At 50.7% G+C, this 16,110-nt stretch overlaps 1 protein-coding gene across 9 annotated transcripts in view; it reads left to right on the top strand.

Moving 5' to 3' along the window:
* Positions 1-16,110, top strand: part of MYO9B (myosin IXB) — a 57,049-nt gene that overhangs the window by 39,089 nt on the left and 1,850 nt on the right. For 5 of the 9 annotated variants that reach the window (XM_088673117.1, XM_035116967.3, XM_060275278.2 and 2 more), the window contains 19 exons: positions 195-317; positions 1,572-1,721; positions 3,117-3,283; positions 3,511-4,407; positions 5,013-5,070; positions 5,494-5,633; positions 6,898-7,052; positions 7,599-7,789; positions 8,030-8,128; positions 8,316-8,492; positions 8,821-8,862; positions 9,012-9,123; positions 10,450-10,523; positions 10,720-10,912; positions 12,577-12,705; positions 13,138-13,243; positions 13,680-13,811; positions 14,262-14,385; positions 15,379-15,426. In XM_088673117.1, the coding sequence (XP_088529243.1) occupies positions 195-317; positions 1,572-1,721; positions 3,117-3,283; positions 3,511-4,407; positions 5,013-5,070; positions 5,494-5,633; positions 6,898-7,052; positions 7,599-7,789; positions 8,030-8,128; positions 8,316-8,492; positions 8,821-8,862; positions 9,012-9,123; positions 10,450-10,523; positions 10,720-10,912; positions 12,577-12,705; positions 13,138-13,243; positions 13,680-13,811; positions 14,262-14,385; positions 15,379-15,426 (3,117 nt within the window). Of the gene's footprint in view, positions 1-194; positions 318-1,571; positions 1,722-3,116; positions 3,284-3,510; positions 4,408-5,012; positions 5,071-5,493; positions 5,634-6,897; positions 7,053-7,598; positions 7,790-8,029; positions 8,129-8,315; positions 8,493-8,820; positions 8,863-9,011; positions 9,124-10,449; positions 10,524-10,719; positions 10,913-11,033; positions 11,399-12,576; positions 12,706-13,137; positions 13,244-13,679; positions 13,812-14,261; positions 14,386-15,378; positions 15,427-16,110 lie in introns of those variants that run through there. The other 4 variants (XM_088673114.1, XM_088673119.1, XM_060275279.2 and 1 more) reach the window with 3 other exon arrangements.

The following is a 16,110-nucleotide window of genomic DNA, read 5'->3' as shown; positions in this document are numbered from 1 at the left end:
GCATTGAAAGATTTCACTTTTTGAAATATGACCACCCTACTTTAATTAGTTTATACAGCCCTACTTTTATATGCTCTGGCTGGTGGCATCTTTCCAGGGTCTTGGGTACAGAGACAATTACACCTGCCGCCTTGTCCTTTTCCGAAATGGGAGATATTTGCTAAGTTGTTTGCTTCTTGTCGCTGCCTCCCCAGGATTTCGTCGACCAGTTCCAAGTCCTGCTGCCCAAGAGTGCCAAAGTCTCTAAGGAGGAGATCTCGGCCTTGTTGACCAAGCTGCAGCTGGGCGCCGGCAGCTACCAAATCGGGAAGACCAAGGTCTGTCCTTGTGGTGCTTGTTGTTGCTTCTGAGCCAACCAAATCTCCCTCCAGCAGCCACAAAGCCTCTTCTTAACAATCCTTGGGTGTGGAGATCAAGCCACGAGGGGGGGGGGTTGAGTGCAAAAAACCCTCTTCCTGGGGGTACATTTATTTATTTTTAAAACTTGTATGAATCACTTCACATACATGCACCTATATTCTTTCTTTCCTTTAATTTTTTTATTAGTTTTCATTTTTAGCAATGGTCGTCATATTTAGATCATAACCATTTTACAAATAGGATTCTCAGAATCCCAAGACTTTCCTCCACACATCCATTGTTTCCCTAAATATTCTTTTCAAACTGCATCGTATCTTATTCTCCAAACTTTCTTAAAACTCAATGGGAACCATGATTCTTACTTCATGGCAAATGTTGTTTTTTTTACAATCCTGGCAATGTTTTAAATTGCTTACAGTGTTCCTTCAAGCAGCTTATAAAATTTCCCCTTTCTTTATTAAATTTATTGTCCTCTTGATCTCTGATTTTACCGGTCATTTTTGCCATTTCAGCATAGTCCATCATCTTTATCAGCCATTCTTACATGCACCTATATTCTTAGATATACACTGTGCTTTTTTCCAGCTGGAACCCACTAGATTTCTGGCACCTTTCAGGTGTGTTCTGAAAGCTCTTTAAGCTCATCAACTTTGGCTGCTCAGCAAGTCCCACCACCTCTTTTACTAGAGAAAAGCCCTGGATGTATATATGTATACAAGTGTATACAACATAAAACAACATCATTTAAACCAAAACACAACACTAAACTTTTAATAAGTATAAAAGCATAGCAAACCTACAGCATCCTACAGATGCACCTTCATTTTGGAGCTCTTTGCCTATTGATATCAGGCACCTACTAAGTGCATTTTTGTTCAGACAAGCCTACCTTGACGTTTCAAAAGCTGGTGTGTTTTAATCAGCTTTTAGTCTGTTGTTAAACTTTTCAAAAGTCTTTTAACTGTTGTTAATTTTATTGCTTTACCTTTTTTTGTAAACCACTTTGAGGTTTTTTGTTTGTTTTTCCAGTCAAGCTGTGTATATAAGTTTTATGAAATAAATTAAAGGGCCTTGCATGGAACGCATGGCTTGAGAGCCGCAGTCGCTCCTGAGCAGTGCAAGGGGCCCTTTCCTCAAGTGACCCTGGCTGGCGTCTCCCTCCCTCCCCTCCCTCCCCTCCCTCCCCTCCCTCCCCTCCCTCCCTCCTGCAGGTGTTCATGAAGGAGGCCGTGAGGCAGGTGCTGCAGGACACCCTCCACAAGGAAGTCATCCGCAAGATCATAGTCCTCCAGAGCTGGCTGCGGATGGTGCTGGAGAGGAAGCGCTTCTTGCGGGCTCACCAGGCAGCCCTTACCTTGCAGGTAGGAGGGTCATCCTTCCTCTCCCCACCTCACAGAAACACAAGAAGCTCCCTTACGCAGAGTCCGGCCCGTCGTTCCGTCTTACTAGGGATTTCCTGCACTGACTGGCAGCAGATTTATGTGCAGATGGGAGAGACTCAGTCCACACCATGTGGAATTTCTGTGGACCGGAAGCTAGGTGGTCCATCTTCCCCTACCTGCTAATAATAATAATAATATTTTCAATAATTTTATTATTTATACCCCGCCCATCTGGCTGGGTTTCCCCAGCCATTTCATTTCATTACAGTGATACCACTGTACTTGCTGATGTTTACTTTTAGTGTTTACTCTTGGATTCTAATGCATTATTGCATACTACTTTATTTGGCATAAGTTGTTTATTTTAAAGTTATTGTGACTTTTTATATAGGATCTGATTGTTACTATTAATGTTTTATTATTAATTTTGTGTGTGTTGGAAGCCGTCCAGAGTGGCTAGGGCAACTCAGCCAGATGGGCGGGGTATTATTATTATTATTATTATTATTATTATTATTATTATTATTAAAGTTTCAAGACAAATATCACAATAGAAACCTAGCCATTGTGGGGGGTGGACCTTAGCAAAATGAAATCACAAGCAGGAATTGAATAATACGCAAGGGAAGGAGAATGAATAAACGATTGTAAAGTTAAGTTACGATGCAATAGAAAATGAATGGCAGTTATGGCAGCAGATGAAGGAATATCACGGAGGTGAGGATGGGAAGTCAGAATGTAAGAAATAAATACATTGAAAGTGAATTGAAGAATGTCAAGTTCTGTGTAAAAAGCTAATAAAAATTATTAAAAACAAAAGCATTATTTTAAACAATTTATATCAATTTATATCAAATAAAGTAATATTCAGCAGTCCATTAGAATACAATAGGTAAAGGTAAAGGGACCCCTGACCATTAGTGACCGACTCTGGGGTTGCGGCGCTCATCTCGTGTTATTGGCCGAGGGAGCTGGCGTACAGCTTCCAGGTCATGTGGCCAGCATGACAAAGCCGCTTCTGGCGAACCAGAGCAGCACACAGAAATACCGTTTACCTTCCCGCTGTAGCGGTACCTATTTATCTACTGACACTTTGACGTTCTTTCAAACTGCTAGGTTGGTAGTAGCTGGGACCGAGCAATGGGAGCTCACCCCGTCAACCACCGACCTTCTGATCGGCAAGCCCTAGGCTCAGTGGTTTAACCACACTAAAATTAAATATCAGCAAATGATAGATTCACTCTTAACAATTACAATAAATACTTACTAAACTATAGCCAGTAAAAACAGCAGCAAGTTGCAGTGCATAAAACAACACAATACAATGTGAGAAGCAAAGACACACAGCTTCTCACCTGTCCTTGGGGCTCCCAGGCTTGCTGGCGCTCCTACTGTGTCCGCAGGGCACTGGAGAGGGAGAACGCGGCCCTCTACATCCAGTCGGCGTGGCGTGGGTACCGGGAGCGGACGTCTTACGGCCGGCAGAAGGCGAGGATTTGCCTTGTTCAGGCTCTGGTCCGAGGACACCAGCAGCGCAAGAGGTGAGGGGGGCAAGGCGCTCTTTGCTCATTTTGAGCCCCAGGAGGGAAAACTGGTGCAGGAGGAGACCCCTGCCAGATCAGACCAAAAGTCTGGCAGGGCCTGCGTTGTTCAACCTTTGCATTCATTTACAAGGCCCTTTGCGGTGTCTCCCTTCATTTACTTTTACCGTCCTCCATTAAACTAACTATTGATTCCCCCCCCCCCACACACACACCTTGCAATCTAGATTTCATCAAATGATCGCCGACAAAAAGCGAGAGGAAGAAGCAGTCGCGCAGGCTCTTGCAGAGCAGCAGCAGGTGAACGGGCTACACCAGCCAGAGGAGCATGTCTCAAGCCAGGCTCCAGCAGAGCCCACAGAGGCGTCCCTGGATGAGACAGGCGAGGTAGAGGACGAGGAAGGAGCCAGGAGCAGCGGCGATGGCAGGGACCAGTCCCCTCCTCTCTCCCAAAAAGGTGTTGCCAGCAGTCGGGAGAAGCGGGCGTTCCGCCGGCAGAGGGGCCTGGAGCACAACGAGCTGCAGAGCAAGCATGTTGCCTTCTCCTTGGACGACCCCCACAGCAGTGGGGAAAGCGGCCCATCGAGGAGGGAAGGGGGCGACATGCCTGAGCGGCCCAGAGCAGAAGGGGAGCAGGAGGCGGTGGTCTCCCCTCAGCCGCATCCCGGCAGCATGCTGAGAGAGAGAGTTCAAGGCAGCAAGGAGGACCGGCTTCCTTTGGACGGTGGCATTCCGGCCTCTACACCGAAGCAAGAGGACAGGACTGTGGTGATAAAGGACTCCAATGGGCTGGGGAGGCAGGACAGCCCCAAAATCCGCGTCAGCCAGAGCTTCACGTACCCCGAGAGGCCCACGGATCTGGCCCTCGGCCTCCCCGGCGGCCTGGCCAGCAGCTGGAGCTTCCGGAGCCCAGCAGACAAAGGCCGGCGGGCATCTCAGAAGGAGCTGGACAGCCCCCCTTCCTTCCACATCCAGCGGTACCAGGATGACCCCGGGAGGCTGCGGGACAAGCGGGAGAGGTGGAAGGGGAAGAGGCAGCTGGCCGGAGGCGGGCAGAGCGACGGGCTGAGCCAGTCCTTGGACGAGAGGGGGCAGCCGGCCCGGTCTCCTTCCCCGCAGCTAAGGTGAGTGTAAGGAGTGCTGAATCCAGCAGGATTCTTTGGGGGAAGCCAGGAAGTAGCATTGTAGCGCTTTAAGCGCATGGTGTAACTATGGCCCTAGAGACATATTAGTCTCTGGCTAGGAGAGCTTTTGTAGGGTCTCATAAGCCCAAAGGGGAGCAGATTTCCCAGCTTCAAGGAACTTGTAGTCAGGATGAGATACTGGGAAGGATAAGAGAAAGGGCTATTATGCAGGACTGTGTACCTGTTCCTGTACTTGCTTGATTTCTATCCTGCCTCTCAGTTTTCTGACTGCAGCCTCTGCGTTTGGAGGGGTGTTGAAAGGACAAGAGGGAAGCCACTTTCCCCCCAACCCCTAAAAATGCAGCAACCCAGTTCTGCATTATTTTATAGGCAGATGATACGATATCAAAGCCAAACGACAGTGGCCAAAGAGGGCTAGCTTTGTGCTGATGATTTGTCCGCGGAGATTGAAATTGTGCATGTTCTTGGCCTTTCAAAAGCCGAGAAATACCTGCAGCCCTCCAGCATCAGGGTTCCCAAAGGTGCTCCCCAATCTCTGGAATGGGTGCTTCCATTTTGAAATGCCTCTTTCTCCCTCTTTGCAGGAAAAAGGAGACGGCGTCTTCCTTGGACGACCTTCCCAGGCTCTGTGTCCCCACCCAGGTGAGGGCAGTGCTCAGGCAGGTTGGACCTGGTTTGTTTGGTGGGAGTGCAGTTACAGAATTCTGCCCACCACCACAGTGTGAGCAAAGAGTGGCAGAGGGTCCTATGTGTTGCATCCGGCCGAGTTCTACGCAGAGAAGACTCACTGGAACTAACAGACAAAAGTTGCTTGTGCATGTTAATTTCAGGGTTGGTAAAGTGTGTTATTCCTGCATCAAACCAGCTTGCTAGGAATCATAAGTGAGGGAAATCGCTGTTGTGGGGCTCCAGTCCTGCTTGAGTGTTTCCTAAAAGGGGCATCTGGTCGGCCCCTGTAAGGACTAGACACCAGGCCCCTTTGGGTCGGATCCAGCTGCTGCTGCTGCTGCTACTGCTGCTGGAGTCCTTTCTCATGGGCAGTTTGCTTCTCTCCATCTTGCACAGCAACCTCAGAACGTGCCGGAAGGTGACCGGAACGACAAGAAGCCTCTCACACCACCAAGGCAGGCCCAGGAGCTGCTTCCTCCTTCCGTCCTGGACGCAGCCAGCCCCACAGCCACCTCCGGCCAGCAGGTGGACAACAGGTAGGTGCTCATGCTCTGCTTGTCCAGGCAGAAAACCGGCAGGGCACTTTCAGTGTAGACATTGGCCCTGGAGAGCCCCCACCCCTGGTGCTGTCCTAGTATCCCAGACCCACTCTAACAACTTAGTGGTGGTTCTACAAAGGGAGCTGCTCTGGTGCAAAATTCATGGTTGGCAAAGCCCCTCCTCCTTCACCTCTTAGGCTCCCAAGCCCTTGTTTTCTGAAAGCCCAGCCATGCGTTCCCAAGTCTGGGCCTCGTGGGACAGAGTCGCCCCTGATCCTGAGAGCCATTGTGGTGTGGGGGGAAGTGTTCTTCCGCCTTGGGTCCCCCCCCCTCCGGTTCCTATTAGCCCCACCTAGTTTAGCCAAGACTTTGGCCACCTCATGAGAAGAGAAGACTCCCTGGAAAAGACCCTGATGTTGGGAAAGATTGAGGGCACTAGGAGAAGGGGACGACAGAGGACAAGATGGTTGGACAGTGTTCTCGAAGCTACGAACATGAGTTTGACCAAACTGCGGGAGGCAGTGCAAGACAGGAGGGCCTGGCGTGCTCTGGTCCATGGGGTCACGAAGAGTCGGACACGACTAAACGACTAAACAACAATAAGTTTAGCCATGGGTGATGGGTGTTGTAGTCCACCCAGATTGAAACCCAGGTGTATGATGATGATTATGATAGTGGTGGTGATTTTTTATTATTTATTCCCCAGCCACTCTGGGCGGCTTCCAAAAAAAGTTTAAAATACAATAATTCATCAAATATTAAAAGCTTCCCTAAACAGGGCTGCCTTCAGATGTCTTCTGAAAGTCAGTCACTTATTCAGTTAAAACTATTGTTTAATTCAACAAAATGAACAAACTTGATGCCAATAGTTGTTTACACCTCCTGCGCCCCCTTGCTGCTTTACTGTCCCCCCTGGCAATCCCACCCCCCACCCCGGGAGCAGTGGTACCCAATTTGGGAACTGTTAGATCCGAGTGTTGGGCTGGGGTGTGAGAGAGACCTGAGTCATGAAGGTCCCTGGGTGTGACTGGGGGAGGGGGGGTCAGTTGCTATCTTCCCACCTAGCCTACCTTACAGGGTTGCTGCCAGGGCAGAAACGTGGAGAGTCATGCGAGCTGCTTTGAGCAGCTTAGAGGGAAGGGGGGGGGGGTTCCTGTGTGGTGCTGGAAATAAAATCCTGAGCAGCGGCAGCTCCTTCTCCCTGGCAAGCCTTTTCATCCTGCCACCATCCTCCTCCTCAAAGCCTCCTTTTCCTCATCAGGTCTGCCTTCAAGAGCCCCCTGTGGAAATTATTTGGGCCGAAGCCAGAGAGGAAGAACCTCAAGGAGAGTCCCAACGTGTCAGATGAGGGCGAGAGTTTCCAGCTCCTGGCCTGCGTGCTACCCATGGAGGGGCCCGTGCAGAGGGCGGCAGAAGGTGAGGAAAGAGAGAGAGGCAGGGAGAAGGGAAGAAGGGAGCCTTTCCTGGGTGGTTGACCTCCAGGTCTCGCAAGTGTCTTGGGCTAGAAGCTTTCCTCATTCTTTTAACATCTTTGCCTGGTAGTTGGATTTCGGCTTCCAGGTCTCTGTCTGGCCTCTGAAACACTCCTCACTGACACCCCCCCCCACACACACACTTAATATAATGTTTGTTTATCTTGTTTTGTGCCTGGGTGGAAAGGGCCCCTTGAACTCTGCCCATGCCTCTCTGCTTGCCTGGATGGAGAACACAGAGAGGGGTGGGTGAGTGCAGAAACTTGCCTCCTGTACAAAACATACAATTCACATTCTTTGCTCTGCCTACCTCTGCCTTGCCCACCCACAGGCGGAGAGAATGTGGCCCTCAAACCAACAAGTGTTTTCCCTTCCCCAACATAAACTGAAGGCTTGGTCATCTTCTCTGAAGGGTTTCTAGCTGAGGGGGGTTAATGGGCTGGCAGAGAAGAGCCGCCTCAAGCCCTGCCCTCTGCTTTGTCCCCCACAGCTCCTTCCAGGCCTCCGGACCACCCCCCTGGGGAGGAGCGCCAGGCCAAAGAAGGGGGCAAGGCAAAGAGAAGCCGCACCCTTAAGATCAGGAAAGGGAAGACAGCGCCCGAGAAGTGGCGTGCGCCGTTCCTGAGGGATATCACCAACGCCAATGAGCTGAAGTACTTGGACGAATTTCTTCTGAACAAGGTGAGAGGGCAGAGCTGGGATAAATGGTTTGTTTGTTTTTCAGGATTTCAGTTCATCATCTTAAAAAGCTGTCTGGATGTCTGAGATGGTTGCTTCATTAAACAGAAGGATCAAAGCGACTTAACCAGATAGAGCACAAACAGATAAATCCAGTTTTTATAGAGATTACAGAATGCACCTTCCTCTTCAGAGTATTGGCGATTAAATCCGTGTCTCTGCTTCCCCCCCCCCACCTTCCAGATAAACGATCTCCATTCGCAAAAGTCCGCCATCGAGTGCTTGTTTTTCGAAGCCACTGAGAAGTTCCGTGGCAACATAAAGACGATGTACTCGAGCCCCGTAAGTTGCACATGAAGCGGGGACTTCATGTCTAACGTCCTGCTCCCCCCTTTCCAGACCCTCTAGAAGCCCTTCCCCAGAAAATCAGAAGAGAAGCCCCTCTAACCCAGAGCCCTGTGGGGCAGAGGTGGCTGCGTGCAGAGCATAGTTAAATGAATGAACTTGTCATCACGGCCTCTTTTTGCAGAACGGGCAGATCCACGTCGGCTACCAAGACTTGATGGAGAACTACCAGCTGCTCTTGGTCAACATGGCAAAGCAGAGGGAGGAGAAGGAGGTCAAGCTGGTCCTCAACCTCTTCCAGTCCCTCCTTGACGAGTTCGCTCGCAGCTATGCCAAGAAGGAAGACCTGGGGCCAGCCAAGGTTTGTGGCGGCTCTTCCTTCCCTCGTGGGGCCGCCCGGACTTCCCAGGAGAGTTTTGTGGGTGTGGGTCGTATGGATCGCTTAGGGAGGGATCCTCCCTCTGCCACAGGGGAGACCCCCCCTTCCTCCTGTTGGTGCTGTTTTTATTGGCCCCCTCAGCCAGTTTGGACTCTTGGCAGGCCGGTTCCTAGGGTCAAAGGGTTGGGAGCTGCAACTCCCGTCATCCCACACCGCTAGCTGTCCAGACCCTGAGGATGATGGGAAGAGAAAAGAGATGGGGGGTGGTGGTATTTTTTCCCTTCTCATTCTTCCCCCTTCTCCCCAACAGCAGAGTAAGGCTCAGAAGAAGAAGCGGAAACAGGAGCGCGTGGTAAGTGGCATCCCGCCAGGTCCCCGGTGGTGTGGCTTAAGTGGGAATAAGGGCCTAGCTCCCTGAGTCCCCATGCTCCTAAGCATGTTAAGAGCGCTGTTCCCTCTGGAGAGACGTGGCAGAGCCATAACGTTCTGTCCCGCTTGCAGATCGAAGAACTGAACGGACACATGTTTGGGAGCTACCAGGTGAACATCCTGCAGTCATGTGAGCAGTGCTGCTCCTACATCTGGCCCATGGAGAAGGCCTGTCTCTGCCGCAGTAAGTGGGGGGGGGAGGGAGGGGCTCCCGTCTTTGTCACTGCCACCCACCAGCCTCCCTCTTGCAAGTTAAGGAACGGCATTGGTCCAGTTGCTCCAGTGAGGCAGGACCTGACCCTGACCTCAGCTTATGTATCAGACTCTCCCTGCATATAACCTGCTTCTGTTCCTCCCTCTTCCATTCTCGCCTGGTCCTGGGGGGCAGGAGAGGTGGGAGCCGGAGGAGGAGGACGTATGGAAGCCCATGACTCTGCCGCAGCCAGACCCCTCTCTCCCTCCTCCTGCAGCTGTTCCTCAATCCGACAGCTTCTCCAGCCTCTGACTTTCGCCTCCCGGCAGTTACAAGCTCCCCCAGATCACCGATCCCTTCTCCCAGGTCAAGTCTCCATCCCCTGCCTTCTCCCAGTGCCCACTCCCCAGTTCCCAGCCTCCACTCTCCCAGGTGGTCTAGCCAGTCCCTAATAGCCGCTTGCTGCGCAAAGGGCCTCAAACTTGCTCAGCGATGATGAGAAGGAGACATCAACAGACCTTTCCTGTCTGTTTCCTGTCTGTTAGTTTTGCATTAAAGTTGCACACCACAAACATAACATTTTCAACATTTTAAAAAAAGGGTTCTTTCAAACCTTCAGACTTCCTTGCTTCCCTCCATGGGTTCCATTTCTAAATTTTATTCCTGCATCTTTTACTGTAATCTATTATATAATCATAGTATCCAAAATTAATGTCACTTTACAAGTGTCACTATTCCTGCCAACGATTTCAACTGTTTACAGTGGTCTCTCAGATATATTAGAAAGTTATTCCAGTCTTTTAAGACTGGTTTCTGATCTTTCCATCCTCTTGGTCTGCCACTCTTCTCTGGTTGGTACTTTTTCTTCTTTCCATCTCTGGGCTAAGAGCATCCTTGCTGCTGTTCTTGTCTTTTATTTTATTTTGGTAGTTCTGCACCTATAATGCCTAACAAAAAATCTTCTGGTTTTTTGACAAGTTATCTTAAACATTTTTTTCAACTCATTAGATATACCGTACTGTATTTTCCCATGTATAAGATGCCCCAAGATGCTCCAGTTTAAGAAAATAGAGGGGAGATTGCCCCGTGTATAAGACGACCCACAGTTTTTCACATAATTTTTAAGTAAAAAAAAACCCAAAACCTAGTCTTATAAACGAAAAAATACGGTATTTCCCAGAAAGCTTTTTACCACCCCACATGACTGCCACATATGATAAAAAAGTACCCTTTTTCCTTTTACATTTCTGGCAGACATTTGAGCTGGTTCTGTACATTTTTGCCATTTTACTGGGCTACCCCGTTTCTCTCCTCTAGTCTGCAAGCTGACTTGCCACAAGAAGTGCCTCTGCAAGATCCAGAGCGGATGCATGTCCTCGGCTGCAAAGAAGGTGGGTGGTGCACACTCCCCCTCCCTCCCCAGCCCCCCCCCCATCAGCCACAGGTGGCACAGCCATATTGCAGTCCAAAATGCTTGAAGGAAGCCAGGTTTAGAGTCTCCCTGTCTCTCTCTCTCTCTCTCACACACACACACACACATATGCTGGCCCCCCTTGGCTCACGCTCTGCCTCCTCTCCCGTTCACAGGGCGACCACGACCTGGAGCCCCGCCACTTTGGGGTGGGTGTCGGCACCCTGACGAGCGAGAAGAACTCTGTCCCTGTCGTCATGGAGAAGTTGCTGGAGTACGTGGAGATGCACGGCCTCTACACGGAAGGCATCTACCGGAAGTCGGGCTCAGCCAACCGCATGCGGGAGCTGCGGCAGGCCCTCCAGGCAGGTAAGCGGGGGACTGCTTTCCCAGGGGCCTGTCAGGGACCGTGCTGAGGAGGGCTGCACAGAGGAGGAATGGTGGGAGCAGGAGGACAGTACAGTTTTATCCCATGTTGATGGCCTTTCAGCTGATTCCCGCTGGAATGTGGAGTTAACCAGGGCTATTGACTGTCTGGCTCCGAAGCGCTCTCTCCGATTGCATGGAGCCCGGACAGCCCCGTGGTTTTCCCCGGAGCTGAGGGTGATGAAACAATCGCTGGGACGGCTAGAGCGCCGGTGGCTCATTCTGAATCAGACCGGACACGGGTTAGAGCTCAACATCGAGCCTACCAAGTGGCAATGGCGACTCACCGTCTCTGGACAGCATTCACCCCCTTCTCCAAAGTCATGGAGATCTCAGAAAGTGGCAGAACAGAAAGCAGTGGGTACAAACTCAGATCACAAGATGTAGAAGTGATGTGGATTAAGAGACAGAAGGGAGGGGGTGGCATCATTAAATGGGAGCACTGCCATTTTGGGAGGTGGGTTCTTTGTTCTCTCGCTGTGATTATTAAAGTTTCCAACTGGTAAGAAGACTCCTTTTCCTTTCTTCTGCTTATCTACTGCCACAGGGGAAGGAAGCCAATTCCCTGAAGCCTGACAGGGGCCCTGGTGCAGACCCTTGGCTTGTTCCAGATCGCCCAAAAATAGCCCCCACCGTTTATTACAGGGGCTTAAATGTTTGACACGGCCAGAGGCAAATCAGGTGCTTTCTCCTCCGTCAGAGATAATGGGCTAATGCTGCCAATTTCTTCAAAAGTCCAAAACAAAACAAGCAGCACGCAAAGGCACCAGATTCAATTAAGTTTCAATCCAGTATTATTAATCCAAAGAGAAAACAATAAGAGAACCATATACAAGTGCTGACACAGGAGCCAAAATCAAACGTTAAACAGATAGCATGTACAAATTAAAGGCAAACCAGTCTTTATAGTCTTTGAGGCTATATAGCGGTCAGCAAAGTGGCAGCAGGTCGAGCGAGGTGTCAATAGTAGTAGACAGGCTGCCGGCGGTTTTTTTTTGCTGCCACTTTGCTGACCGCTATATAGCCTCAAAGACTATAAAGACTGGTTTGCCTTTAATTTGTACATGCTATCTGTTTAACGTTTGATTTTGGCTCCTGTGTCAGCACTTGTATATGGTTCTCTTATTGTTTTCTCTTTGGATTAATAATACTGGATTGAAACTTAATTGAATCTGGTGCCTTTGCGTGCTGCTTGTTTTGTTTTGGACTTCTCCTCCGTCAGGGCAAGGAAGGGACTCTTGCCTCAGAGCTCAAGGACACATCTGCAGCCCAGCAAAATGAAGGAGGGGTGGCCATGGGGAGAGTCCTATGGGTCAGATAGAGAGGCTTCTGGGGGGAGTCACACACATCCGAACCCTCAGGCCTCAAGCTTTAATGTTTTGTTAGGCACAGGTAAGTTTTCAAACAGTGAGGGGGTCCCAGGAAAGGAGATGTCCTGGCCTTGTGGCAGGGGGTGTCACAGACTCTGGGGAAGGGCCTCTCTCCCTCCTCCACCTTAAGGCAAAAGAGCATCGTCCGCTGTTCTTGGGGAAGGGGCAGAGTCATTTGGGTACAGTTCTTTTCTAATACTACCCTCCTTCCCTCCTTTTATTTCTCTTCCTCCTCAGACCCAAACTCGGTGCGGCTGGAGAATTACCCCATCCATACCATCACCGGGATCTTCAAGCAGTGGCTGAGGGAGCTTCCTGACCCCCTCATGACCTTTGCCCAGTACCATGATTTCCTGCGGGCCGTGGGTGAGTTTCCGAGGGCCGGGCTGTGAGTCTGTGTGGGAGAAAACGCCCCTCGCAATGCCAAAGGCCCCGGGTTCCATCCCAAACGGCACCTCCTTAAACACTTTGTCATTAATTTCAGCAGAGTCCCTCCGTTTCATAAGCCATTCCTCCTTCGCTGGTGGTATTCCTTCTTCTTTCTATTTATGTGCACATAAAGTTCTAGCGTACATAAATAAGTCAGCTTTTTCGGGACCTCCGTCCCCGTTATACCTAGCAAAAAGGCTTCAGGTTCTTTTGAGGAATGATCCATTTAAACATCCTTTTCACTTGGCAGAACCTCCATGTTCAGCTCTGCCGCTCTGAGCACCTGTTGTGGGTGGGGGGCAGCGGGCGATGGGCTCCCTTGCCTGTTGGCCCCGATGCTCTGCTCTTACCTTCCCCCTTTCCCCACAGAGCTCCCGGGGAAACAGGAGCAGCTCTGCACCATCTACAGCGTCCTGGAGCAGCTCCCGCAGGCCAACCACGACACTCTGGAGCGACTGGTCTTCCACCTGGTCAAGTAAGGACATGCTCCGCATTCCCCCGTGTGTGTAGACAAAGGCAGCTTTGAAACCACAGCTCCACAAGATTTCCATGCGCAGTTGAAACCCCAAGAGGGGTGGCACTGACTTTGTCTTTGTCCTGCTTTTCGGACGATCCTTTTCCAAAGTCGCTAACGGGGTGTTTCTAAACGAGAAAGGAGTCGCAGCATCAGGCTTGCAGAACTCAAATGACCAGACACATGAGGAAAGAGGGAGGGGAGGGAGATGGGCGAGGAGCAAAGTAGTGACCTCTTAAGACAGCCTTATCCTCCCAATGGGAGCATCCACAAGAACCGCCATTGTGTCATTTCTCTCTCTCTCTCTCTCTCTCTCTCTCTCTCTCTCTCTCTCTCTCTCTCTCTCTCTCTCTTCCAATATGTAATTTCTGTGTGTGTGTGTGTGTGTGTGTCACAGGGTCGCCCTAGTGGAGGACTTCAACCGCATGTCTCCCAACGCCCTGGCCATCGTCTTCGCCCCTTGCCTCTTGCGCTGCCCCGACAACTCGGACCCCCTCACCAGCATGAAGGACGTCTCGAAAACCACCATGTGAGTGAGCCCAGGGGAAGCCAGGACTGGATTAGCAGGGCAGGTGGAGCACCACTCCTAGGCAGGTGGCAGGGGACCTGAAGGGTCCTCTCGCCTCTTTCATGAGCTGCTGCCCCATGAATAGAGACCCAGCCCCGCTCCTCTCCTACACATGCTCCTGCATGGGGAACCGGTTTCCTTTTTGTGACCTAGTTGCCTCCCTCCTGTGGGGCTGCAGAGCCTGGATCAGTCCTTCCTGGAAGAGAAAATGGAGGTTGGCTTGTGTGCCCCTCGCCTGTGACCACCCACCCACAGGGGCACTGCAGGGTCTCCTCTGCCCAGTTCATCCATGCATGTGCCCCATCCTCCTATGTACACCCCCCCCCCACCGCCAGAGGCCTCTTGAGACGGGTCCTGCTCTCTGGCCAGCCTCTCGTCCTCACTCTCCTCTCCCAACTGCTCTGCCCCCAGCTGCGTGGAGATGATCATCAAGGAGCAGATGCGGAAGTACAAGGTGAAGATGGATGAGATTTGCCAGCTGGAGGCTGCTGAGAGCATCGCCTTCCGACGGCTCTCCTTGCTGCGGCAGAACTCAGTAAGCTATTCCCCGAGCAAAGCCTGCTGCCTGTGGATTGCCCAGTGGGGGGGGGGGAGTGGCTTGTGAACTGTGAGCTGCTGCCCATCCCAAAGAGGAGCCGCTGGTTTGAATGGGCACATCTGCTGGCGCCCTCCAGAAGCTTAGAACCTCCAAAGAGCCCCGCAGCAGAGTCAGGCCCAAGGGGCCCCCTCTAGCCCAGCCTCCTGTTCTCAAAGGGGCCACTCGGATTCCTCGAGGAAGGCCAGAGCCCCTCTCTGACAAAGAGGGACCGTCCGGCCCAGCACCCTGTTCTCACCGTGGGCAGCAAGGGGTCCCCAAGGGAAGCCGAGGGCAGGACCCGAGGGCAGCAGCAGCAACAACAACAACGAGGCTGTCATGTTGTTGGACTGCAGCCTCCCCATTGGCTGAAGGAGGTGCAGCTGTACAAGGAAAGAAAAAGAAAAAGAAAAAGCCTGTGGCATCCATAGAAGAGACCTATTAAAATAAATGGATGTGACTAACTTAGCTCCATTCATGCCAGTGGGTTTACTCTGAGTGTAACTGATTGTTATGCAACATGGATTGGCTGGATTAGGGCAGGTGTTGCCCACCGCCAGGGGTCCCTGCTCTGCAGTACACCTGCATTAAACGTCATGGCTAGTTTTTCATTGCTTCTTTTTGTAATTTTTGTGCTCCTGTTTCAGTTCTCTGGGATTCAGATTGCAACAACAATATTGGGAGTACAAGAAGTAAAAATGCTTCCTTCATTCCCAGTATCACATCTTTGTGTGCATGGGTTGCAATTTGAACTCTGCGGGGAAAGAAACGAAAGGAGCCATGGAAATAGATTTAGAAATTGCCCCGCGTCTAGCACAGCATGTTGCCATTGCTGCGGCAGGCTGGCAGATTGTGAAGCGGTTCCACCAAGACCATGCCAACAATTTTGCAATTGATTCAAGGAGTGTCTGACTTTTGTGAGTGTGGCCATCGTTTATTTCTCCCTTTTTCTAGCTATGGCCTGTAAAACTTGGGTTTTCCTCTCCCTGCAAGGGAGCACCGGTAGGTAGACACTTTCTCAGTGCATGACAAGTGGCGTGTCCCCCCTCCTTTCTCTTTGACAGCCACACAGCATGACCCCCAAAGCCAGAAAAGGCGACTTTTCAGAGCTGTTTTGTTTTTTAACCTGCACCCTTCCAAACTCCGCTGCATGCTGCGTGGCTGCATGTATCTCCTAGTTCCCCAGTTACAACAGCCGTGTCCAAAGTGTGGTTTGTGGGGAGGTTGTAAAGCTATGCTTCTCTTTCAGAAAATAGGAACTGCTGCAAGTCTTCTCAGAGCAGCCTTGGAAGTCTCCTCCACGCTTTCTTTCTTTTTAATAAAGGATTTCACACTAACAGCTAATCTTTTATTCATTCTCTCTCTCATATATATATATATATATATATATATATATATATATATATATATATATATATATATATATATGCTGGCTGGCTTGTGTCTGCTTGGTGGCAAGGGAAGATGGTTCTTTGCACATGGGCTGTGTTGGGCCCACCCCACCACCCCCCACCACAAAATCTCACGGTGTGGAAAAACGAACATTTCTGGATACACAGGAAGCTTGGAGCAGGCTGTGAGGCTACTGAAACCTTTGTGGTTCTCCCAGTTTACCCTCACCACAGCCCTGTGAGGTAGACATGGTCCTGAGAGAGGCCCTTTTACCTGCGCTGCCCCCAAGTCTTC

The sequence above is a fragment of the Zootoca vivipara genome, chromosome 6 (genome assembly GCF_965207765.1).
Source record: "Zootoca vivipara chromosome 6, rZooViv2.hap1.1, whole genome shotgun sequence".
Classification (NCBI taxonomy): domain Eukaryota; kingdom Metazoa; phylum Chordata; class Lepidosauria; order Squamata; family Lacertidae; genus Zootoca; species Zootoca vivipara.
The sequence above is the reverse complement of the archived record's forward strand: the minus strand, read 5'-3'. Positions and strand labels throughout refer to the sequence as shown.